This window comes from Micromys minutus (assembly GCF_963924665.1).
Source record: "Micromys minutus genome assembly, chromosome: 21".
Classification (NCBI taxonomy): Eukaryota; Metazoa; Chordata; class Mammalia; order Rodentia; family Muridae; genus Micromys; species Micromys minutus.
The window spans coordinates 50,153,244-50,179,670 of record NC_137956.1 but is presented as its reverse complement, the minus strand read 5'-3'; the positions used below and the strand labels follow the sequence as shown (position 1 = coordinate 50,179,670).

Genomic DNA, 26,427 nt, shown 5'->3' with positions numbered 1-26,427 from the left:
GTTCACTTTAAAGTCCTTCTTTAAAGGCCTTGAGAGTTCCAGCATCTGACCAGCCCAATCTGTTCAGTTTCTTTTCCAAAGAGAAATGAATTCACGCCACGGTACTTTGTATGCTGGAGACGTGTGCCCTGCCTGACACGAGCATCCCACCTGAGGCCCTGGATCTTGTTGGCATCTTAGAATGTGTTGGCAGTTTTGCTTTAGTGGGTTATCTACACAAGTTCCCCCGCCTCTTGGCTATGCTCACATGTTTACGGAGCGTGAAGGCCGCTCCTTAGCCTCCCCTCTGGCATGTGCCCAGTGACCAACCTGGGAACTGGTTTATTCGAGACTGCGGTCGTCAGAGCCTTTGGCGGGGGAGAGAGTCAAACATTGTGCACACGTGCACGATTATCTAGAGACGAACTTAAACGATGATGACGATGACAATGTTAATAGATGGGAATTTGCAGAGAATATTAACTTGGGGGAGGACCTACCTTGAATGTTGTGGTATCAGCGCATGTGCTACGATTCCAGGCTGAATAAGAGGAAGAGGGAAGCCAGTCAGACCCTACATGCCCCTTCCACGGCTTTCTGGTCCACCAAGATGAGAGCCAGCAGCCTTCCCTCTCTCCACCGCCTTGGTTTCTGCACTGCAACAGACACCACCACGACACTCTTCTTCCTGTTCCCAGCAACATGTCAGGCATTCAGCACTGATAAACGTGACTGTGGTGGTTGGAATAGAATGGCCCCCATGGGCACTTACATGTGAATGCTGGGTCATCCAGGAGCCACACTATTAGGAGGTGTGGCCTTGTTGGGGGAAGTGTGTCACTGGAGTGAGCTTTGGGGTTTCAAAAGCTCGAGCCAGGCCCTGTGTCTTGCTCTTTCCTGCTGATTGCTTATCCAGAATAAAGAACTCCCCGCTGCCATGCCTGCCTCTGAGCTGCTATGCTCCCACACCGTGATGATAATGAACGAAATCTCTGAAACTGTAAATAAGTCCCAATTAAATGTTTTCTTTTCTAAGAGTTGCTGTGGTCACGGTGTCTCTTCACAATGGCAGAACCCTGACTAAGACACTGACCAGTGCAGTATCCAGTAACTGCTGTGTGAATCATAACCCTGACAGGGAAGCCTCAGACTCAGTAACTTACCCATACACCAGAGCAGACACTGACACATTCTGTTCAGGTTGCTGATGTCTCTCTGTGAGGCCATGTTGAAATCTGTAGGACTCACCCTCCTTTGTTATTCAACCAACTGAAAATGTAAGATATAATTCAGTCTGTGGAATTATATTTTTAATGAGTGATTTTTCATTTTATCTCTGAGCTTTTTAACATGACTACCAAAAAGAACGAATTTGGTAGAATCACCCAATCACTGGGAAGCAAATAAAGATTACTGTCAAATAAAATGTTTTTTTGTAGAATTAAAACCAATAAGGGGGGGGGGGAATCCAAACAACTCTTCGAGATATTTTGAAGACAACTTGGTAACCATGGTTACTTCTAATTAGCAAGCCAGCATCTTCTGCCTTCCAGATCTGAGCAGAGGAAAAGTGAAAGGAAAACAATTCCAAAAAAGTGAAAATGTTAAGTTCTGCCGAGTGTGTCTAAGCTTGTGTTTAGAGCATGAAAACAGAGTAGAGAAACTGCTGCTGGCAAGATGGCTGTTCCCACCTCAGCTTTGCCATCTGTGTTGCTCCCTGACTCACAGGGAGCTTTAACCGCAACCTGGGATATCTACAAAGTCTCCTTAGAGGAGGTGACACCAGGGGCCAGAGCCTGAACCGGCAGGATTAGGATGCTTCATAATCAACTTGAGGTGTCAGCCTCTCTCACACAAACCCAAAGTTGCCTGGGAACCTGAGCCGTTTCAGACTGGACTGCGGGCGAGTCTGTGAGGCTTTGGCTGGTGATTAATGTGAGACGGCCCAGTCCACTGTGGGCGGCGCCAGCCCTGGGCAGGTGCTGTGATCTATAGAAAGGAGTAACACACCTCTGTTCAACTTCCTGACCCTCTGTACATCTCCTCCATCTCCTCCCATACCTGATTCTGCCCCTCTTTTCCCTCTCCATCCTTTCTTCCTCCCAAGTCCCTCCCACCCTCTACTTCCCTTGATTATTTTGTTCTCCCTTCTAAGTAGGAATCAAGCACCTACTCTTTGACCTTTCTTCCTCTTGTGCTTCATGTAGTCCATGAGTTGTATCTTGGATATTCCAACCCCTTTGTCTAAAATCCACTTATCAGTGAGTACATACCATGTGTGTTCTTTTGTGACTGAGATTCCTCACTCAGAATGGTATTTTCTAGATCCATCCATTTGCCTGAAAATTTCATGAAGTCATTGTTTTTAATAGCTGAGTAGTACTCCTTTGTGTAAATGTACCACATTTTCTGTATCCATTCCTCAAGGCTGCTATGAATATAGTGGAACACGTGTCCTTGTTATCTGTTGGATCATTTTTTGGGTATATGCCCAGGAGTGGTATAGCTGGGTGGTCAGGTAATACTATGTCCAATTTTCTGAGGAACCACCAGACTGATTTCCAGAGTGATTGTACCAGCTTTCAATTCCACCAACAGTGGAGGAGTGTTCCTTTTTATCCACATCCTCACCAGCATCTGCTGTCACCTGAGTTTTTGATCTTAGCCATTCCAACTGGTGTGAGGTGGAATCTCAGGGTTGTTTTGATTTGCATTTATCTGATGACTAGGGATGCTGAGCATTTCTTTAGTTGCTTCTCCACCATTCAGTATTCCTCAGTTGAAAATTCTTTGTTTAGCTCTGTACCCCTTTTTTAATAGGATTATTTGATTCTCTGGAGTCTAACTTCTTTAGTTCTTTGTATATATTGGATATTAGCCCTCTATCAGATGTAGGATTGGTAAAGATCCTTTCCCAATCTGTTGGCTGCCATTTTGTCCTATTGACAGTGTCCTTTGCCTTACAGAAGCTTTGCAATGTTATGAGGTCCCATTTATCAATTCTTGATCTTAGAGCATAAACCACTGGTGTTCTGTTCAGAAAAATTTCCCCTGTGCCCATGTGTTCAAGGCTCTTCCCCACTTTCTCTTAGATTCAGTGTATCTGGTTTTAAGTGGAGGTCCTTGGGAGATGGGGAACTGAGGGTATCAGAAAGTTCCAGATGCCAGTTAAGCAAGAGCCTCCCAGGACCCCATGGGGATGACATTGGCTGAAATACCCCACAAGGGGGAGAAAGAACCTGTCAAGACCATATCCAGAGGTTCAGCATGGCCCCCTGGTTAAGGGATGGGGCCCACCCACCCATCTCCAAAATTTTAACCCAGAATTGCTCCTGTTTAAAGGAAATATAGGGACAAATAGTGGAGCAGAGACTGAAGAAAAGGCCACCCAGACCCAGAGACTGCCCTACCTGGGGATCCATCCCACATGCAGACTAGGTCACTACTGCTGATGCCAAGAAGTGCCTGCTGACAGGAGCCTGATGCAGCTGTCTCCTGAGAGCTCTGCCAGATCCTGACCAGTACAGATGCAGATGCTTGAAGCCAACTTGGAGCTGAAGGGGCCTTATCTGGCATCAATAGGAAGGGAGGCCCTTGGTCCTATGAAGGCTCAATACCCCAGTGTAGAAGAATGCTAGGGCAGTGAGGTGGGAATGGGTGGGTGGGGGGTTGGGGGAGCACCCTCATAGAAGCAGGGTAGGGGGAATGGGATAGAGGGTTGCAGAGGGAAAACCAGGAAAGGGGATAGCATTTGAAATGTAAATAATAAAATATCCAATTTTTAAAAGGAGAGAAAGGAGTAACAAAGCAATCCATGAAGGGATCAAGAGTGCAGTGTACCCCATCTACTTCCGGTCCTGCCTCCAGCCCTGTGCTGGCTGGTTTTGTGTCAACTTGACACAGCTGGAGTTATCACAGAGAAAGGAGCCTCAGTTGGGGAAATGCCTTCATGAGATCCAGCTGTAAGGCATTTTCTCAACTAGTGATCAAAGGGAAGGGCCCAGCCCATTGTGGGTGGAGCCATCCCTGGGCTGGTAGACCTGGGTTCTATAAGAAAGCAGGCTGAGCAAGCCAGGGGAAGCAAACCAGTAAGTGACATCCCTCCATGACCTCTGCATCAGCTCCTGCTTCCTGATCTGCTTGGGTTCCAGTCCTGACTTCCTCTGGTGATGAACAGCAGTGTGGAAGTGTAAGCTGAATAAACCCTCTCTTCCCCAACTTGCTTCTTGGTTATGATGTTTGTGTAGGAATAGAAACACTGACTAAGACAGAAGGTTAGCGCCCAGCTTTCCCTGTCTTGGGCAAGAAGTCAAGTTCAGAGGCAAAGAGGTAGACTGGCTCCATTTGGATGCCTCTAAGACGTTCCCAACACAGGCTTCCAACTTGAGCTCCCGACTGTCTTTCCAGCTCTCCAGAAGGCAACTCTGCTGTCCTCTCGGAGCTTAGGCCAGAATCCTTGCTGCTCCATTGCTTCCCATGTCTTCCATCTAAACCGTTGATGAATCTCGTTGACTTAACTACAAGATGTGTTAAGAATCTACCCTGGGGGCTGTGAAGCCAGCTCACTTTCTGCGAAGTCTGGATCCTCAGAACCCACGTAAGTTCCTGGTGGAATATATTTCAGCCTCTGAGGGTGAGATTGGCATCCCAAAGCATGACTAGCCATATCGATATGCTCTGGGATTGCTTGATAGGCCCTGCCTCAAGAAATAATGCATAAAAGCAATGAAGAATAAGTCCTAACAACAACCTCTGGCCTCTACAAGTGCACACATATGCATATGCCATACATGTGGGTTTTTAAAAAAGATTTATTTATTATATATGAGTACACTGTAGCTGTCTCTGACACCAGAACAGGGCATCAGATCCCATTACAGATGGTTGTGAGCCACCATGTGGTTGCTGAGATTTGAACTCAGGACCTCTGGAAGAGAAGCCAGTTCTCTTAACCGCCTAGCCATCTCTCCAGCCCTGTGGTTTTTGTTTTTGTTTTGCTTTTTTTTAAGAATTATTTTATATATACACGAGTACACTGTAGTTGTCTTCAGACACCCGAAGAAGGTATCAGATTGGTTGTGGGCCACCAAGTGGTTACTGGGATTGAACTCAAGACCTCTGGATGAGCAGTCGGTGCTCTTAACCGCTGAGCCATCTCTCCAGCCTGGCACATGCAGGGATTTAATAAAAGTAAAATAAATTGCCTGCTCTGCGCTGCTTGCAGACTCACCACTTGTGAGGAACAGCACTATCCTTTCCCTGGATAGAGTCCTTGAGTTTAAGGACACAGGGGCGGGGTGGGGGGGTGGAGCAGGGCTGGGATGGGGGCGGGGATGGGGGCGGGCCGCCCAACAGTGCTCTTGAGGCTTTGGGTCTGCAGTCCTGACTCCCTGGCTTCACTGTGTATCTCTATCACACTGGGACATGCACATGGCTTATCTCTCTTTCGAAATGAAAACTCCTCTACTCCCAACAAGGAAAGAGACCAGGTCAGCTGAAGGCAAAGAGGTAGGCGTGACCCCGGCAGCAAAGAATTTTAAGTCATAACGGCTAACCAGTAACAAGGCTCTGTTTTCCAAAGACGGAATGTAGGGAGTTGGGATGGGATCATCGCAATACTGGGACCTCACACACACTGGCAAACGCTGAGATGCTCCCCCAGCTAGAGAACATGGGGGAACCAGAGCTCCCACTTCTGTGGGACTTGGGAAGAGGTCAGGAGCTGATAAAACTGAGATGCATGATGCAGCCATCTTGAGAAGGGACAGTGGGCTGCCTGGATGCTATTCCCACAAGGAGAGCAGTGGCTGTTGTTATCTGATGCTATTCCTGGAGAGACAGGTACAAATAAATGTCCATTAACCTCTGATAGGAGATGGGGAACCAATAGGGAACCAAGGACAAACCTGAATACCGGAGAGCCAAGGTCCAACTTGGTGAACCAACGAGATTTATTGGAATATGGGTGAAGGGTCACTTACAGGAGCAGAAATGACTCTGTGACAGCTGTATCACCAAAGCCCACCCAGCACAGAGACAACTCACAAAGCTGGAAGCCTGGAACACACCACCCAGCCTGCAGGCAGCTCTGCGGGTTGAGCACAGTCCTTTCCAGGTGGCCAGCTGGTCCCAGCCTCTCCTGAGCAGCTTAGCTTGTCTGACAGTTTTCTGCTTGGGGAGGGAAGAGTCTAGTAAATCTGATCAGTTTGAGGGACTTCCTGAAGCTACATGAGTTGTTTGCTTCCTGTCCTAACTAGCTTCCCTTAAGTATAGAGTGCATCACTTCCTGGTGTCTCCTTCCTTCCAAACATCCTGCCCTAAGGTTTCTATCCCAGGTTGGAGACTTTAATCTAAGGCAACTGCTACACAACAGCGACACCCTGTGGTGGGAAGCAGGGGGAACCGCACACTGTAGCTGGGTAGGGAGATGCTGGGATGTTACTAATGGATACAGACATTGACAGCAATTTCCAGGGATGTGGATCACGGAACCTCAGCTGTAGCAAAGCAGTGAACACAAATTTTTAGTGGAGAGACAACAAATTCATAATCAGTACAACCGACCTCCCCTCAGTTCCCATGTTGGGTGTGTTGTTGCGGTCACCATGTCAAAGCACCCTCAGGTTGCTGAGCACCCAGACAGAGTTTAGGAGGAACAAAACACAGGCTGGATGTCTCCCATGTTCCCTGAAGCTCCCTCTGGGGGCGATGTGTGCGTTTTTGTTTGAAGAAGAGCTTCCCCATTCAACCTACCTTTCTCTTGCAGCTGGGCCATAGGCTCATAAAACCCGCCCCACCACCAGCCTCTCGTGGGCTATGGCCTTATGACAGTGGATTCCATTGTTAGCAGTGTGGGCCACAGGGCCAATGGTCTCCTGGTGGCGGCATCTTCTGGCATGCTCCTTCCTCCCTGGCCACTAAGTCTGACTCCCCAACCTTAGGGAGGCCTCTCTATGTTATCATTATCCTGCAGTAAACCTTAAAACAAAACAAAAACCTCTAACCCGGTGGTTTCCAACCTTCCTGATGCTTCAACCCTTTAATACAGTTTCTCATGTCATGGTGACCCCAACCATAAAATTATGTTTATTGCTACTGCATAACTATAGTTTTGCTACTGTTGTGAACTGTAATGTAAAACTATCTGTGTTTTCCAATGATCTTAGGCATCCCCCCCTGAGAAGATCATTTGACATAGAGGGGTCAGGACCCACAGTTTGAGAACCATGTCTCTAACCCAGAGTTGACCTGTTGTATGTGCAACTAAGAGGCTTAGCTTATGTGGAAATGTTTCCTAAAGACTTGTTTAAAATGCAGGGAAATAAAGGCACATGGCTGAAATGGGGGGGAGGGATCCCGAGATGGGGGAGGAGGAGACCCACAGAATTCATGCAGAAATGGGTCAGAGTCTACAGGGAGAACCTGTTTCCTTCATAAACGAGAAAAATCAAAGAGAGCCAACAGCAAACGGGTACGTCTGGACACAGGAAGTTGGGAGCCGTCCTGTGAGCTGTCTCTGTTTTCACTGTGGAGAGGAGCAAAGTGTTCGTTTAGCAGAGTGTGGTGACCACAGGGCACAGCTATGGGAGGGCCCGATGTGGGGTCTAGAGAGCCAGCAAGCCTGGGGATGCGTCATAAGACCTTCTGGCCTCAGTGAAGCCCAGCTGAGGTAGAGACAGCCGACCGGAACCTGTACTCTGGGCTTATCTCCACTCATGGTCAGTTCAGGAGCCCTGCCTAGGGAATGCTGCTGCCCACCATGGATCGGATCATGCCATACTGACTACCTTAATTAAGATACACACTCTCTCTCCCCACCTCCCACGCACCCCTCCCAAGGCCAACCCAAATGCAGACAATCCCTTAATGAGGCTGTCTTTCCAGGTGATTCTAAGTTGTATCAAGTTGACAATTAAAGCTGACTTTAGATGGGCACATGTCCAAGCCCATCTAAGATAGCATCTTAACAACACATAACATTTTCATAACTGTCTCTAAGGTGCTTTCTAGATGGTACAGGTGTGGTGCCAGGTCAGGTGTGATTGTCTGGTGTGTGTGTGTGTGTGTGTGTGTGTGTGTGTGTGTGTGTGACTGTGTATGAGTGTGACTGTGTGTGTGTGACTGTGTGTGACTGTGTGTGACTGTGTGTGTGCGCTCGAGTGAGTGAGTGAGAGAGAGAAGTGTTTCCTCCCCACTGGATGCTGAATTCTGCTATTTTTCATTGCTGTGCCTCTCTGGCCCCATGACTTCCTGATGTCCCAGGCATAGGGACTCACTTGCCTGCTCTCATGACTACCTCTGCTGCCTCCTCTCGGCCTCCACTAGAGTCTGTCTGGATCCTTAGAGAAGTCTGAGGCAGTCATTCATGGAGCCTCTAAGAGGGAGAACCAATCCACTGATAGAGAAACCACAGAGAAGCCAGGCCTGCCCCCTGGGCATTTTCCCAACCCCCGAACCCAAGCAAAGCCCCTCTGCAAGTGATGGTCCAAATGGGAGTGAGACGGGTACCTGCCCTCTACTGCCCAACCTGGAGATACTGCTTATCCAGAGCCTTCTTTTATCTCCGAGCGCCCTCTACTGGCTGTGGAAACAAACTCCTCTTGGGCTATGACGTGATCCTCTGATCCCCTATCTCAAATTAATCCCTTTTATACACTTCAGGGAATTCATATCGATGTCCCCCTCTGCCAGCCTTCTCCAAGATGGCATCAGGTTCTGAATGAGGTGCCACTGGAGCTGAGGGAGGCTTCTGCTGTTCTCTTTGCCCTACCCACAGGCTCTGGGATGCACCAGCCTTCCTGCTCCCTAGCAGCGTGTGATAGTGAGTCCTCACGTCTGCATGGCGCTGGATACTTCTCCATTGAGCCCCATCTGCTGTCATTTCTCCTTGCCCATTGCTCAGGGGAACTGGGGCCCTGTGGTGGAGGTGAGTTTAGGGCGGGGCTGTGTAATGCCTTCCTAGCCCCTGTAAATCCGGATCATCTGCCCTCGGACCCTAAGACTCATCCCAGGCTCTTCTCATAACCTGGAGCTCAGACCACCAGAAGAAGGACACTGTGTCTGTATCAAATGCATAATGAATATTGGGAACCTCCAGCCCCTCCCTTTCCTTGTCTGTTACAAGAACCTCGACCACTCAGTTGCTGTCATGGGTGACTGACATGAGCCTAGGAGAGGGTAGGGTGGGGACTGCACTGAACTGACGGAAAAATGAAAACGCGGCCCAGCAAGCTTCCTCTCCATGTCTGGTTCCACACCAAACTGTGTGCTTAGCCTTTTCTTCCCTCAGAATTGAAAACCAAGAACCTGACATCTTTGTTTCCTGGTTCACGTATTGGCCTCTTTAGGGAGGGACACTTGTCCTTGGGTTGAACAACGTGGGCTGGGCGTGGGGCATGAATTTGGGGGTGGTGAGTAGAGAAAAGTGGGTGTGGGAGGAGATATAGAGTTGTCATGTGAATATGATTAAGATGCATGTATGAAATTCTCAAAGAATTCAGGAAAAAAATGTTTTTAAAAGATATAGGCACATGTCCCCAACAGAGGGTCCCTTGTAGCATCCAGAACTCACACTGACTTGGTGTGAACCCTTTCCTGCGGTTGCAGCTTAGCGGGGAACTTCCTGTTCTGCACCCAGAGGTGCTGAAGATCTCCCTCTTGCATCCGGATGTGGAGGAGAGGAGCCCAGGGTGGCACAGCAATGGGCCACAGCCACGAGAAAGTAAATTCTCTATCACCGCCTCTACCTGTCAGTGGGCGTCCCCCGGCTGTCCCTACTCAGACAACTGTCTCTCACCAGCTGCTCTCTCTGTTCGAATAAATGCCCCTGCCTCATATCTCACAGGGTAGAGCTATCTTACCCTCCTTACAGATTAAAAAGATGGAGGCCTTGAAAGACAGTAAGTGGCTTGCTCGAGGTCATCATTACCAACTGGTTGAACCTGGCAATATGCTCAACACCATTGTCCCTAACACTCTCGCCAAGTCCCCAACATCCTTGACACTCATGATGCCACGCCCCTAGCGTCCCTGATGGACATTCATGATGCCACGCCCCCTGCCTCCCTAACACTTATGCCACGCCCCCAGCACTCCTGACACTCATGCCACGCCCCTAGCGTCCCTGATGGACATTCATGATGCCACTCCCCTAGCTTCCCTAACATTTACGCCACGCCCCCAGCATCCCTGACACTCATGACGCCACGCCCCCAGCGACCTTGACATTGGTGAAGCCACACCCCTAGCCTCCCTGACACTCATGCCAAGCCCCCAGCATCTACCTCTGGAGACAGCAGAGTTTAGTCTTTCCTCCTCAGACTTCCTCTGGTAGCCTTTACCTAAGTCTATCAGCAGAAGTCTATGGGAGAAAGTTTGACTTCCTCTCTGGTGGTTTTCTCTGTGATGTCATACCTGTGTGGGAAACCCCTTACAGGAAAAGGCTTTGTTCATTCTGTGCTTTAATCCTAAAAGATGAAAATCAACTGTGACTGTAGAGGACTGGCTCACAGAAGGACGTGTGTTCACAGGACTGAATTGGTCTCCAATTGAGCAGCACACAGCCCTGAAAAGTGCATCTGGCGGGAAACTCGCCCATGGGATGCTATTATGTCGGGAAAGGTTTGGGGATGAGAGACTGATTGACCTTTCACTTACTGTCCCCAAAGGGGCAAAATCCTTCAACTCTTCAAGAGGCGAATTTCCTGATGAGAAGGTGCATACAAATCAAGGCTAGAGAGACGGCTCAGGTGAAGAGTACTTAACTGCCTTTGCAGAGGAATGGTTCCCAGCACCCACATCAGGCTGTAACTCCAGCTCCAGGGGATTCACTGCCCTCTTCTGGCCTCTAAGGGCAATTGAATTCAGACACACATATCCACACACAGACAAGAAAAGTCACAAGGCTTCCATCCTTCGAGCTTGTTTTATTGATAATCGTTAGTGAATGGAATTTTGTCACTCATCTGATGCATCACAACACACTTTTTGGTAGTGTTGCTTAATGTTGGTCACACTGGTGTAGTCAGTGCGGACGGGAGGCCCCTCTGAACACGTGACATGGTCCACCCACACCAAGGTTGTCACCCTCCTTTGTTATCCTACCCACTGCTTTAAAATACATTCAAATAAAAAGGTACATTACTTGGAGTGAGGGTACGCGTACACACGCGTACACACACACACACACACACACATACACACACACACACACGGCATCCAGGAGAGCGGAGGACATGATGAACCAGCACTCTGTCTGGAGAATAAACAGTTTGAAATAGTGGGACCGAAGTTTGCTGCTTGGGGACCTTCTCAAGCATCCCTGGTGGCCATCACTGGATTCAGGGACACATCTTTTGCTGGGGGCGGTGTTGTTCATGTGACAATGTCTTGTACATGGAATGCTATCCTTCTACAGATGTCTGGGGCAGGTGACCGTGTGACACACAGAGGTACAGCCATCCTCAGATATAAGTAAATAAATAATAAACCTGGGCCAAGATCTCTCTCTCTCTCTCTCTCTCTCACACACACACACACACACACACACACACACACACACACACACACAGGCTGGAGCTGGAAGCAGAGACGGCATTTGATTAAATACAGCACACGTGGATAATAAATAAAAGTTTACAACTGCATAGGTGACAGCAACAGGCCCAGGCCACTCACGTGCCTACATTTCTCCCGTTCATAAGCACCTCTGATCCTTTCCTATGGGCAGAAATGGGATGAGAGGACAATGAACTTGGGGGATGGAGAGGAAACTTAATTCTAGTTTTGAAACAAGAGGACTAAAAATAATAATAATAAAGATGCAGCCACTGAAAGGCTCCAGAGTCCTACTGTACGGCCCATGCTCCCGTCGGAGTGGAAAGGGGCCAGCAGCCATTGGGCTTCACATACCTTGACCCAGGATACAGTGAGGTGTGTTATGAATCCGGCCCTTCCCCTCCACTGCGTATAGGGTTAACAGTCTTGTCCTCTTTCCCCTTGATCCTAATGTTACAGTGACACCTGATCATACGTTAACCTGGCTGTGACACCGGGTCTCAGAAATCAGCTATGTCATTAGCAAGTTAACATGTGTGTCACTTGGGTTCTGGCGTCAGAACCAGGAGAAACCAAACACCAGTACTGAGACTTCCCTGCAAGTAAAAATTTTAAGGGGGGGGGTAAGGGGGATCAACCACAGAACACGGAGGGGCCGTCTGATTGGCGCATCGGAGTGTAAATACATTCTTTTCACGTCAGGTTCTGACCCTGACAACTTGTGATTAAAAAAAAAAAAAAAAACAAACAAGGTAACTTCAAGTCAGAGACATGAAAAGAAGTCACGTCTAGAGACCAGACGGGGCAGGGTAGTGCAGACCTTGGTGAAGTTAGGCCACTTACAACTGAAAGAACAGCTCTCTGTCACAGGTGAGCAAGGAGACCTGTGCCCAGCAGCGGCTGTGTGTGCAACCAGACAGTCTTATGCAGAATTCACCAGATTCCTATCCATGGGATAAGAATGGCCTTGGGGATTTCAGCGCTTCTTGGAAGGAAGAAAGGAAGGAAGGATGCCACCTTCCCCCAGGTGAGCTCAGGTGACCTTGTAGGGTTGTAACTTTCTGTGGATTGGAAGAGAGAGCAGACACAAGGTCCCCAAGTCCTGTACACACACCCTATTGAGTTCCATTCTCCCCACCACCACCCCGTCCCCCACGAGGCACACGGTTGATCTGTCTAGCTCAGGAGACCTCAGAGGAGACGGGGTGTGAGCGCTCTGTCAGGGACAGAGAGCAGACGGGCAGCGATCCCCGGCCTCACCGCAAGCTAGTCTGTTTGGGGAGCTTAGCACCCATTAAGATGCCCGAGGTGAGGATCACAGGGGCCCTCATCTGCATGCTGGACCCGACCATGGTGGGGAAGCTGCGATTCCGTCGGATGCCACTGGGGCACCCCAGAGGCAGGCGCTCAGGGACCAGGCCCCCAGGGACAAGAGCCTGTGCCGGTCCCGTCGGTCCACAGAGGAGAGGTCCCTGATCCTCAGGCAAGGTGGGGATATGGGCTCGTCCTGAGTTCACCACTCTGGCCACCCCAAACCTCCTGACTTTGTCCACAAGGTTAAGGTTGGAGACAGACACGTCTGTCTGGCTCTCACTACTCCGCACCGGCTTCTTTTCCCTCACCTCCCTCAGGATGGAGCTGGCCGGTTTGGAAGCCAGGAAGTTGTTGTAGGGAGGGCTCGTACACTTGAACTCGAAGGAGGGCGGGGAGGCAGAGGGCGTCTGCATGGGGGAGTTTGGTGGGGTGGACGGGATCACAGCCATCCTAGGGGGATAGGAGTGGAGGAGGGAAGCTCTGCCCGCTCTGTCCCAGCTCTGGGGGTCGTACACAGCCGCCGAGATGCCTCGTTCCTTCAGCAACCACACCAGCCCCAGGGACGTGCTCATGGTTGTGGTGGACTCTCGGATGTTTGTGAAGGACTCGGCCAGGCTCAGTCTCCGTGGGGTGCATGGCGTGGCCACTGGTGTGGATTTCAAGTGGCTGGTGCTGCTACAAGCCGGAGCTGGGGCTGAGTTAAGGCTGAAAGAAAGGGATGGCTGGTTATTCATCAGGAAGACATCATCCTTGGAACTAGGTGTAGAAGAAGCTTGAGGTAGGAGAGGACACCCCCTGCTGTGCCCTAAGGCACCTCTGTCTGCATCTGCTCCTCATTTCCGGGAGGGTGTAGGGGGTCCCTTACTGTGCTTCACATTAACAAGAAGGTGCACATGGTCCCTTGCCTATCCCAGAGCCATCTGTCTCCTCTGTGCAGGAAGAAGCAGGCTCTAAGGTCAGTTTGGCTTACTCAGTGCCATACTTGGCTAGTCCTGGACTTGAACTCGCGCGTGAAGCAGCCCCACCGCTGTCAGGTCGGGACAGGAAGCAGACCCTTCAGCAGCCAAATTACCCCCAAATAGTTCTTTTCCCAAATCTCGGTCTTCCCGAATTACAATGGAAACCATGGCAGTGAGTATGAGAGCATGTTATCGGAACTCGAAAAAACCAGCGGAGATACAGTGGTCAGCGGCTGTGGTCAGCGGCTGCACCTGCTACTCCAGCTCCCTTGGGATGCAGTGGACTGGCCAGGGCAGGGGAAGCCACATCTAAAGTCACCAGCCTGTCTAGAATGTGTAACGTCCAAAGCCCACAGAGCGTTTCACATCTGAATGACTATGACAGGAAGCCACGCTCATCTGCTACGGCCAGTTGACTGGAGACCTGTGAGGTCCCAGCATCTGTGATCCAGCAGGGAAGGCCACCAGGATGCAGGCGGCAGGAAGAAGCAGCAGTGCTCGCAAAGCTGGCTTTCGGGGGTGTCTGTCCCGCTTCTGAGAGGGTGTCGAGGGACAAAGGAGAACCTACAGTGGCTGCTGGTTCTAGGCTTCAGCTGGAGTGGCTAGCTTCCCTGGTGACAGGCCAGCTGAGCAGTCCCCAGGACTTAGTCATAGAACCCTCTGTCCAGGCTTCTCAAGGGAGGCCCTGGTACCAGCTAGAAAATGGAAGGAAACCGAGACCATGCAGAGAAGGCCCTTGGGATGATGAGGTAGCTAGAGGTGTCACATGACCCCCACATTCAGGTAGTTTCCCCAGCAAATATCAGTGGGCACAGGGCGGGAGCCATATAACAGCTTGTTGCACGTAAGCTCAAGAGAGGAGACTTTGGAGTTGGGGATGCTGACAGCTGCTAGAAGGTAAGAATGCTCTACGCTAGAAGGATAATGGGCGTGGCCATCCCTGCAAAGGTTTTTGGTTTTTATTTTTTTTATTTTCCCTCTTGCTGCATTTCTTTCTACCTCAGGCAAGACAGTCCGCTGCTCCCTTACCCCTCAAGGCCCCCCTTACACCTCACATCCAAGGCTTTTCTGCCCCACCCCCCATGTAGCCACTTCTGGGGGAAGACATAACTTGAAGGCAGTCTGAGGCCTGTGGCTTCAGCCCAAAGTATACATTTAGCTTCACAAGGGACATCAAAATTCTGTGGCTTTAAAAACAACCTCTTCTAAAACAAAGTCAAAGGCCTGGAAGCCAGCATTTCCCTGGGGCAGCAAGGGATGGAAAGAAAGCAAAAATCCAGGGACCCCATTGGGTGAAACCTTCTGTTAGGTCACGATTAGTGTTGACATTCAGCTGGTCTGGGGGTTTAGCTGGGTTAGAATAATGGTCAAGGCTATGTTAACCAGGCACAACCACAGAGACACATCAAAGCCTCCGTCCCCGGGTTAGTGGCAGCCACGGTTCCACACACAGCTCCTTGGGCGTGGCCCTGCAGGAGCAGGCTCTGCCGGCCGTGTGCTCACCCCCTGCCTTGCCCGTGGGCTCAGACTCTCTGCCCTATATCTCCTCTCAGCTCAACGGGGCAAACTGTTGCTTCGTCGTCATCCTCACAAGACCTGTGGAGAATGATTCATAGTTTAAGGTGTTCCCAGGGGTGGCTGTCCCCTTTGAGAAGGCCCTTCACACCTCCCTCCCTAATGCTATCCATTAGCTCTGGGATCTAATTTGACTGTGTCACAGAGAAAGTGTATGTGTGGGAGGCGCTCACAGGGGCGGCGTGGGAGGGCTTCTGTGTTGTAATGGGCCTTTTTCTCTGGAAGGCAAGGAGAGAAGCCAGATGGCTGAAATCAAGTCAAACAGACCAGCATTGCTCCAGATGTCACTGAGGGTGGAAAGAAGCCACACTGGGCATGTGGCTTTGCCATGGAGTTTTTAACAACTGGCCATTAGACTCTGGCTGTGATGTGTGTTTCCTAGAGTCTGCTCCAGGGGTTTGAAAGCTTCCACAGAGCTCAGCAAGTCTACCGTGAAAGAACTCCACTCTTGGCTGGCAAGCTCAGAGAGAGAACAATACTGGGCCCCAGGGCCTACGGAGATGTTGGCCTCAGCCATCTAAGGAGAGCCAGAAGACTCCATTATAGTTGCAAAGAACAGTGAAAGCGGTTTCCCGGCCCTACCTACCCTAGATCTGAACAAACAAGGTCGAGGTCCAGAAAGAAAGATGTGTAAGCTGGTTGGGTTTGGCTCTCTGTGTGCATCTGTGTGTGCAGTGTGTGCATATGAGTGCACACATGGGTGTGGTGCCAGAGGTCAACCTTAGGTATTGCTCCTTAAGCACCACCTACCTTGTGTTTGAGACAGGATAGTCTCTCACCAAGCAGGCTACGCTGGCAAGACAGCTAACTCTAGGGCTTTATTCACGAGTGATTACAACATGTCCCACCAGCCCTACATCTTTTTTCTTTCTTTTTTTTTGTGAGTGATGTAGTTCAAATTCAGGTCCCCATGTCTGTAATTGGCTACTTTCTTTCCCCTTGATAGGGTCTCACTATGTAGGCCAGGCTGTCCTGGAGCTCATTACATAGACCAGGCTGGCCTCAAATACAGGTATCAAAGGCATGTGGCACCCCCACCTGGCTCAGAATCAGCCTTCAAATGAACCTCTTGACTTTATTGTGACACCTTGTGAGAAAGGCTGGTCCATTCCCACCCACCCCGGGTCACCGTCCCTTACCTTGGTGTGACCCGCGTGAGCTCGTCTGAAGGGTGCAGGATTCTGCAGGTGGTAAAGGTGAAAGTCGAGCTGGTCTGCGACATGCACTTCCCAGGGTGGTGCGCTAGACCAAGAAGGAGGACAAACACGTTCTTTGCACCCATGGAAATAAGCCACAAGAGACGCTAATATCCAGCCGGACCCTCCACAGGCGTGAGTCTCGATGGATACCTTGTCAACTGGATCTGGGCGTGGAAGTCGAGACACCAATGTTCTGGACTGGCGGTGGTCTCGAAAACAACCACGGTTTGAGCACTGGTGTGCAGAGCATCGAACCCCAGCTTCCGGCCCAATCCAGACAGGGTTCCTCATCAGACTTCGTGGCCCAGTAGTGGATCCAGTTCTCAGGGGAGCGGGGAGTGCCAAGGAGACCTAAATTTAGCTCTCCACCTCAGAGCTCGGATCTGCCTTCTTCCGGCATGCTTGCTGTATATTTCTTTACATTGACAAGCAGGTGCCAAGGCTCTGCCCAGAGGAAGGAGCGGAGTGGGCAGGGGGAAGTACTGGGCTCCTGAAAGCGGGGCAGGGCTCACACAGCTCCCTTTTCTGTTCACACAAAAGGGGCTTGGGGAAGCTGGCTCCACTACTGTCCAGACACCCGTGCTGATCGTGGTGGGAGGTGTCCTCAGCAGCCTCAACAACAACAGACAGGAGTTCCCAGGCCCAGGTGGTCTGGCTACACCCTCACCCCTGCCCCGCACTTTGGCAGCATTCTTTAACACAGTTTCTAAGACACCCATTTTCACTAGAACTGACACAAGATGGCCTCCTTGGAATGCTCCAAGACGTTGTTGTTAAGGCGGCTGATGACCACGGTTGGAGCAAAGCAAATCAGGGTAGTATCAGGGCCATGCACAGAGAGTCAGCGAAGGGACAGGGAGGGAGGCCAAAACGACGTCATGATTGTCAAGGTCATCCTAACTCATAACTTGAGCATCAAGGGAAAAAGCAAGTGTAGACTGTGAAAAAGATGAAGGTGTGCATCAAATCCCATGCAAGATAAAGTCATGAGACGGGGTACCCAACCCAGTGCCCAGCCCTGCAGCAGCTCAGCCCCCAGAGACCTCCTGGGAAGACTCCAGGCTTCAGAGGTAAGAAAACTCGGGGACTATGAAGACTCAATTATGAGAATCTTCTTGCTAAGATTTTCTCTTGGGTTTGAAAAGCAAATATATATATATATATATATATATATATATATAAAATGAAAAAATAATCTGGTTGTATGTTAAAAGAAAACTAAAAACTAAATGAAGCCAACAAAAAAAGGGGGCGGGTGGGGAGTCAGCTGGAGACACGCCACAGGGGGACAAAGCTGAGGGACAAAAATAGTGATGGTGTCCAGAAGAGAAGGGAAGAGCTTGGTGGGAGGCGGGTGACACCTGGGGTGGCAGCCAGCACCAGGACCACAAACAGAGGCTAAGCAGGAGGCACAGAAGGGCACACAAGCAAATGATGCACATGAACTGCCTCCGTGAACCATGGCTTCAGCACTGGACTGGAGCGGTGGTCCCCGAGCTCAGGTAACCTAGAAGGTGCCGCAGGGCACCAACAAAAAAAAAAAAAAAAAAAAAAAAAAAAAAAAATGGACCAAGCTATGATAAGGTCAGCCAGACAATCACAAGCCTTGGACGGCGACAAAATCCAGGAACAAAACCAACAGGAAGCCTGAGAGGAGGGGTTATTGGGAAAGACAGAGAGGAGAAGGAGCAGGCAGATCGTTAAGACACGATGGCGGTAGGAGGGAACACTAAGAATAACAACCCAACAAAGGAGGCAGGGTTAGAATTAGAAGTGCAGCCCCATCTGGACGAGAGGCCCCTCCCTAGCCCATTAGGTGTATGATCTCCGAGGAGGACATTTTTAGAGACGGAGTTGAATCATCAGAAGGAAAATCCATCCAAATAGGTTTGGGAGGTGAGAAAAGGCTGCTAAAATCCACCCTCCCCCCATTCCCCGGGAACAATGGACAGCTTTGAAGACCAAGAGGATTGATTGTCCAAAGAGCCAAAGCCAGAGAGATCCGGCCCCTCCACAATACCACTGGGATGTGCTCCAACTTTCGGTGTCACCACAGGCTGCCGGGACGCAGCTGAGCCTCCCTTCCTTGGGACACAATACAGAGACAGTGAGTTTCACCGGGAAGGGTTCCCCAGAACCCCTCCTGTGTATCCCAGAGAAGCATGACATTGACTCCTCAAGCCACGGGCTTCTGGAAAAGACCAAGCTTTGAAAGCAAGAGACCTGAAAACACCCTTAGCAGGGCTGAGCGTGAGTTCAAAACCAGAGTCACCAGGACCAGGCCGCCCAGCTCAACTGCAAGTTCAAACTGTGTTTCCCTCACAGGCCTCGGGGTGAGGGTGCAGAGGGCGGGGCTCCTTGGAATGACTACTCCAACCTCCTGGTGAAGTCTTTATCCTTGTCTGAGCCTGACTGGAAGGCTTCCAGCTCCAGGGGATGGATGGATGGACAGACACCCCACTTGATCACAGCCTAAAGCTGTGTGTGGCAGGTGTCAAGCAGGTTCAAGGTTGCTAAGCCAGCCCGGCTAATGCATCCTGAGCTAATTTGTGCTCAGATGAGAGCCCACTCAGTTTGGTGACCTGACCACTGGGAGCATGCTGGCCCTTTTACATAGCGATAGCTTTTTCTTTAACGACAACCCCAATCCTCACGTTTTGTTCTTTCTCCCAATGCTGATGCAATCACTGGCCACGCTTTAAAATTAACTAAACCTTGGTAATCAGAGCTCTACAGGGCTGAGTCGTGTACAGTGGGCAAACCCTCCCTTTGGCCAGCTGTGCTAGAAGGCACGGGGAAGGGTGGGGCACACTCTGCTCCAGATGCAGTCTGAGCTCTTTAGCTCGGAGTGAAGGCATCTGGAAAATGACACTGCCTGCTTGCCTACGGCTAGGACCCAAGGTGGGTCGGTCATCCCCCACACATCCCTTAGTCTCCAGCAGGATTGGAGGGTGTCTACATAAACCGGGGTGGGGGTGGGGCTGCTGCCCTACAGAGTGCTGTGAAGAGAGGGACCATGGCTCAGACGCTCTGCTAAGCTCAGGGGCCCTGCAGGGACTGGCAGATGATGGGACTCTGCCCACTTGGGCAGCCATGTTTGGACACACATTCCATGCAACCCCTTTCATTCTCTATTCTCTGCGGGGAAGGGCGAGCTGATGTGTGCTGGAGTTACTATTTTCCACTCTGAACAACACCCTAGAAGCCAGTCCTTAAAGGAACATCCGAGGGAGCCTCTCAGAGGCACTGAAGCCTGTTGCTGCAACAGGAGTCTTGAGAGGTGACATAAACTGAGGCTATTTCACAGACCCTTGGAGAATGGGGAGACGCTGGCCCTGCCACACCCTCTAACTATGTCTTATTTTGAGACAGGGGTTTATGTGTCCCAGGATATACCCAGAGTTCACTATGTAGCCAAGGTTGACCTTGAATATCCGATCTTCCCGACTCTACCTTTAAATAGATGACATCTTTATAGGGCACGGCCAACATCCTATACTCACTCTGTGGGGAGCAGGCAAGTGGATGAAAGAAGGTGTACCTTAGTTTCCTGACTTGATCATGGAGTGTGAAGCTGCTGTCACATGATCTGGACCTGTTGTGTGCTTTCTATGATTTCTTTCTTCCTCTACACACACACACAAATACACACACACAGACACACAGACACACACACACAGGGCCACCGTATCAACAATGGTACCCGAGAATAGCCTTTCCTACCAAACAAAGTAAAGCTGTTGAAAATGAAAACTGCCATCCTCAAAACTGAAAGGTCCGGCTCGAATCAAGCCCTAAGAACAGGAGCAGGTTTCTGTTTCTTGTCTTTAGACAGCCCAGCGGGTGATGACTCTGTCCCGCTCAGGATGGAAAACTCCTTTCCCGCTACGCGGGATCCATTTTCACGAGCCAGGTGAAGGCAATGTCATAGAATTTTTGCTCAGAAGACAAACACCAGGGCACACAGGATGTTTTATAATGTAACGGTGCCTTGAAAGATCACAGACAGAGAGCCCTTGTACACCCGTGTGCCCAACACACTGTCGCACTGGCTTCAAAGGAGACTATACAAAACTTGTTATTTTGACATAGAGCTCATGTAGCTCAGGCTAGCCTCGGAATTAATCATCCTCCTGTCTCAGAAGCCTGAGTGCTGGGATGACAGGTGTCTGCCCTGCCCTTAAGAGTGGTTTTTAACTATCAATTGTTATAACTTTATTGGCAAAACTTTCTAAGTTCTTAGCTTCCGGCTTCCCCGTTTCTTTGAGTATCTCTGGCCTGGTCCTGTAGCCCTGTGAAGGTCCCTGGCTCCCTGCCCATTAGTCCTCAGTCTGGTAAGTTTTCTGGAAGGTTCCAATGTGGAGAATGAATAGAATCACAAGGTCTTCTTGTCTGATTCAGTACAACTGATACTATAGTTCTTAAACTTAAACATTCTATCATCACAGTAAACCGCTGTCTGTTTCGTGTATGGTTTAGGAGACAAAACCACTTCACAGTGTCCTGCAGGGAGGGCAGGAAAATCTGCTGCGTGACTCTGAGGTATATTCTCTCTTGAGGAAAGAGTCTCAGCACGTGGTGGAACTGTCGAAGGGATAAATGCCAAACTCTCTCTAGATCGTTTTCCACCAGCCAGGCCAGACTCTACAGCCCTGGCTGTTCATCCTTCCTTCGGGGGCTGACACAGACACAGACATGCAGAGAAACTCTTCACCTGCCTGGGTGGGCTGGGGAGCACGTCTCCCATTGTTCACAGGTCTCTCTGGTGTCCTGGCGGGGAGGGATCTGCCAGCACAGAGTTAAGCTTGGTGCCAAGAAGGCTCTCTCTCCAGTCAGCTCTGCCTTGTTAGTCTTGGGCAGAGCTGAGCCTGTTCTGTCCAGTTTCCAGGAACCAGCCCTTGTCTCTCTTTCTCTGCCCTCCTTCAGGGTTGCAGCTGGCCCGTTCTCAGTTCACCAAATGCTCTCAGAAAGAGCCCAGGACTTAGCACGCCTTAACCCAGGGGGCGTGAGCAGAGCACTCAGCCTGTACAGACAAAGGGTGACAATGTCTCCGTCCCTCCTGGAACATGGAAGAAGGGACTTCCTTCTGCCAAAGAGACCATGAGGTCTGTGAACCAATTGTACCAACCTTCCCTGCCAGACCCATGGGGTCACTGAGCCAACTCCTTCACACAAGCCTGTCTGCTCCCTCTTTTGTGGACAGTGGTGTGACTGGTGGGAGAGAGAGCCAAGGAGGAAAGAAAGGCTTGTTCCTTCAGGGCACCCGCTGTGTGACGGAGCAGGAGCAAGGCTTCGCTGACCAGGCCTCCTCCTTTTCTGTGGCAGGCTATTCTTTTTATTCCTTCACTCTGAGCACAGCTGAGATCTGTGTGTTGGTTAAGAAGCGGCAGAAAGCTATTTCCTGGTTCTGCCTCTGGTATCCTGGGGCTTGAGATACGGGGACCTTCAGAGGCCTGTTTTGAATGAGTGAAGTTTTCATGGTCTACACCAGTGCCAGGATCTTGGGCCCAGTTGTCAGCCTTGTGCACTGCAGGGAACAGAGGCCAATACGGCCCTGGAGTCTGCACTGGCGGGAACAGAGGTCAATACAGCCCTGGAGTCTGCACTGGCGGGAACAGAGGTCAATACGGCCCTGGAGTCTGCACTGGTCAATACGGCCCTGGAGTCTGCACTGGCCAGTCTCTACGTATGTGAGTGACAGACAAGCCAAGTTTTCAGCTCATCTCTGGCGCCGGCTTAATCCCATCCCGCTTTGGATCTTCAGGACAATTTAGCTGAACTAAACCCTCTAGCACATTCTACAGACCAGGTGAGCTTAATCAACATTTCCCACTCGTGGGTTGTCCCCGGCCATAAACTAAAATACAGAGTCCTGGCAGGACCAGATGGTGGCTCGCCCTGGAAAAGCTGCTTCCTGTGTAAATCCAGAACATAAGCAATCATTAAAAGGAAGTAAAACTATGACCTAAAGTTTGCTTTCAACAGTCCATTTTAATCTTCTAGATAATTTAACAACACAAAAACACGGGACCATCCTTCTTCAGACGTGAGATGAAAGAGGGAAAGTCAAATGGTGCTTCGAAAGACACATTTAAACACACTAGTAAAACCGTCTACGGGGTGAGTCTGGGAGCTCAGGGGCCAGGCCATCGGGACAGATGCCTTCCCATGGAGACTCCCCAGCCTTTACACCCCCTCCCAGGATTGCATAAAGAACATTTAAGGTATCTAGTGTGACTCGAGGTGGCGGAGTTTTAGACTTCCACTCCTAACAGCAGAATGGTTTGGTCATTCATCGGAGAAAAGGAGCTGTCCTGCTCTGCCACCTAGTCACCACCTCGTGGCTCTGCGTACCCTCTCTCTGCATGTTGCTTCCAGAGAAGAGCTTCTTCCCCCAAGATCAAGCTCCAGACAACTCTCCCCACCATGGGAGCACCTTTCCTGAATGACCCTGAGCAAGCTGGTCAGCTGTGCTTCCAATGCATGCCTACAACGTCTGCTCTAAATGCGCTTGGTTCTCCTCTAACCATGTTGCAGGGTGAATGTGCCACCAGGTTCAGCAAGTGGTGGGCCTCTGGTCCTCATAGCTCTCACCTTCCAACCTCTCACATCTTCCCAAGATGCACCTGGTGGAGGGACCGGCACTCTACCTAGGCAGGAGATGTGTGAGCTTTGACACCTATTCTTGAGGCCACAGAAGTCAGCCAGGCACGGTATGGTGCTGGCTGCTTTCAGATGGACCACTCGCTGAAAATGAAGAGAGATTCAAAACTGCAGGCTGCTGCCCTGTCCTCCTGCCTCGGCTTCCTGGGGTTATAAGTGTATCCCACCAGGCTTGAGTGTGTGGATCTCACAGGATAGACGGTGCTCTGCATCGCCTGGTAACTTACTTTCAAAAACTTGAAACATAAATTTTGAGACCGCTAAGGTTGACATTAAAAGAAACAGTCGGTCCAGGTTGGGCCCCCTTGACCACGGCTGCCTATAATTAAACTGGGGATATGAGACACTAAACCTGGCTTCTCCTTTCTACCTCGGATTTTATAGCAAGTCAAGTGTCAGGGCCTCTAAAAATTATGAGGCAGAAAGAGGAATATCCTCTCCTTGCATGCAGTAACCTAGGCATGTCAGGAGTATAGCAAAGGGCCATTCGTTTTTCCTTACGCCCCAGCATGAAGAGCTAGGAGCTCCAGAAAGCAGATAGAGTATCTGGATAAGCAGTAACCACACAACTCCCCTGAGGTCCCAGCAGCCCTTACCATAAACTTCCCATCCCAGTGCAAGAGGTTTATGGGTCACCAGTACATCTGTGGTCACGCAGTTTGTACCCGGAAGTGAGACTAGGGCTAGCAAGGGCATCCACCTTGTAAGAGCTGAATGACACCTCTTAGTGTGTACCTGGTCAAAGAGCGTCACCAAACACTTAAATAACACATGCACCTTCTCTGAGGCTACACCGCAGTCACCCAGCAGACATGCTCCCAAGCATTCAGACCGCTCCCCACACTTCCATCTGGTTTCCACACATCCTATAGGGTCTCAGTCATCATTTCCCTAAGACTGCTCAGCTCACTCAGGCTGGACATCCAAAGAGGATGGGAGACAGTCCGTCAGATTCAGGGTAGGATGGCTGTAACAGTACCCAGGTGTACCTGTTCTTGGGGGTGCCCCATATCCCACTTTTTAGCAGCCTCTCCTGCTCCCACTGGCAGGGCTCTAGAGCTCCACAATAGGCAGAGGTACCCGCTTGTCACGAGCAGAGGATTTGGTCTCTGTTTCCAAAACAGAACCTGACAAGGGGAAATCTTTTTCCTATCATCCACACAGACGAGCAGAAGCTATAGACACAGAGTTACTACGGGTGGTGCCAGGAACAGAGCCGAGCAAGGCCCAGAGCTCTGTCTCCGGTAAAGGTGTCAGGTGTACAGGACTAATTGAGGCGCCCTCACCAGACCCCTCCTCCTCATCCTCCTCCTCCTCCAGGCCTGCTTCTGCTGGCGCTGGCGGCTGGTGCATCTCCTCTGAGGAAGCCTGAGGCTGGCTGGAGTAACTTCTGCTGCCTGAGACAGTCACACGTGCTCGAGACCTCTCACCTGAGGTCTCCGGGTGCTGAGTTGGCGTGGAGGTAGCTAGGCCAGCGAGAGAAATGTGGTCACCTGTGTCATCTTCCTCAAAGTCGTTAAGGCAGTACACCTCATCCAGGTCAACGTCCAAAGTCCGAAAGCCCTTGGTGACCACGCCAGGGCGGGGGTCCAGGATGCCCCCAAGATGAGGCTGGGCCAATTGCTGCCAGTGGTGAAGGGTGGCTGAACCTTGTGGGAGAAAAGGGAGGGGCGGATATGGGGAGAAGGGAAGGTTAGGATACCAGCTAGACCAAATGTTTCCCACCCTCAGAGAGCTCAGTGTGAACACCCGAGCTTGCACGGGACTGTGGAAGAGGACTGGGGTCACCCGAGCTTGCAAAGGACTGTGGGAGGGACTGGGGTCACCCGATCTTGCAGATCTTGCAAAGGACTGTGAGAGTGGGGTCACCTGAGCTTGCACAAGACTGTGGGAGGGACTGGGGTCACCCGATCTTGCATAGGACTGTGGGAGGGACTGGTATAGAGCTGGCTTGACCCAACTGGACAACTGTGTCCCTGCCACACCAGGAGGGAGTGGCACTATAAAGAACCAATATTTTCAAAAGTAAAATTAGGCTATAAAGTGTGTGCCAATGATACCTGGTAACAAAGTCCTTTAAACCACCCAATGCTAACCCCCAAACTTAACACATTATCACTTTGCTAACAGAAGAGGGTGAAATGGTGAGCAAGGGCCAGAGGAAGCTTGTAAAACCAGCACGAGAACAGCCAGGGATCAAGGAGCCCCCGGGTGCTCGGGTACTAGGATGCTGACTCCCACAGACCCACCTGCACAGGGAAGCTACAGAGGTGGAGTGGAGGAGTCACGAGGTGAGGTGGGGAGAATGCAAGGCAATAAGTCACAGGAGTCCAGAGCCATCTCCAGGGTGACACCAGACCCCAGGACTCAGGTGTCAGCCTGAGGGTTTGTAATAACACCTGAGCATACCCGATGATGACTTCATGTGTCCCAGGTGCTCTACCAAAGGTGTCACAAGGCCAGGAGTACCTGAGAGCCTGGGTGCGGAGGAGCTGCTTAGCTCCTTCGTCAGTGTGCTGTGACCTTGAAGGATGCCACCATCTGGCAGAAGGCCCAGGAGATGGGGACCTGAAGCCCTCTTCTACAGACCAAGAAGACACTCAAACGTGCATGGCCACAAACAAACAGACCACATGCTGCTGACACGTAGAGAGGCCCTCAGAGACGACATCCAGGACCACTTGCTAGCTGAGTAGAAACCCTACGATAGGGAGTGGGGGAGGGAAGCAAGTGCCAGCCTTGTAAACTGAGAGGAGAGCCATCTGGGGTCAGAGAGGCTGGGTGGGTGAGGGGCAGTGCCGGCCAGACACCCGGGTATGGGATGACACAGAAGTCCTGGAAGGATTCTGACAATGGACTACTTCAATTCTGCTTAAAATTAAAAAGGGGGCAGGGGGAAGGAACTAACACCCTCAGCCCTTCAAAGTCCACACCTGGTTTAAGGACACATGTTACATCCTTCTTGAAAGACTTGGGCCTACTGAATGGGATAAGAAAATAATTTCTATGGGCAAAAGGGAGAAAAAATACCCAAAACAATAAAGGGGTTTTTAAAAATGGATTCTACACCTATAAGGATTTCGTGACAAGTCCTCAATTGGGATGAAGCGCAGGTATTTTTGTGGTCACAGTCGTGGGAGAAGACAAGGCTGTTAGCGCCATCCAGTGGCAGAGGTTGGTGT

At 50.6% G+C, this 26,427-nt stretch overlaps 1 protein-coding gene across 4 annotated transcripts in view; it reads right to left on the bottom strand.

Moving 5' to 3' along the window:
• Window positions 1–10,884: 10,884 nt before the first annotated feature.
• The window catches only part of TRAK1 (trafficking kinesin protein 1), a 98,064-nt gene continuing 82,521 nt past the window's right edge, over window positions 10,885–26,427 (bottom strand). The window contains exons 14-17 of one of the 4 annotated variants that reach the window (XM_080934876.1): window positions 24,676–24,894; window positions 16,523–16,625; window positions 15,312–15,404; window positions 13,416–13,554 (exon numbers count right to left, since the gene is read on the bottom strand). In XM_080934876.1, coding sequence (XP_080791002.1) covers window positions 15,332–15,404; window positions 16,523–16,625; window positions 24,676–24,894 — 395 coding nt within the window. In that variant the 3' untranslated portion in view covers window positions 13,416–13,554; window positions 15,312–15,331. Of the gene's footprint in view, window positions 13,555–15,311; window positions 15,405–16,522; window positions 16,626–24,531; window positions 24,895–26,427 lie in introns of all 4 variants that reach the window. The other 3 variants (XM_080934873.1, XM_080934874.1, XM_080934875.1) reach the window with 3 other exon arrangements.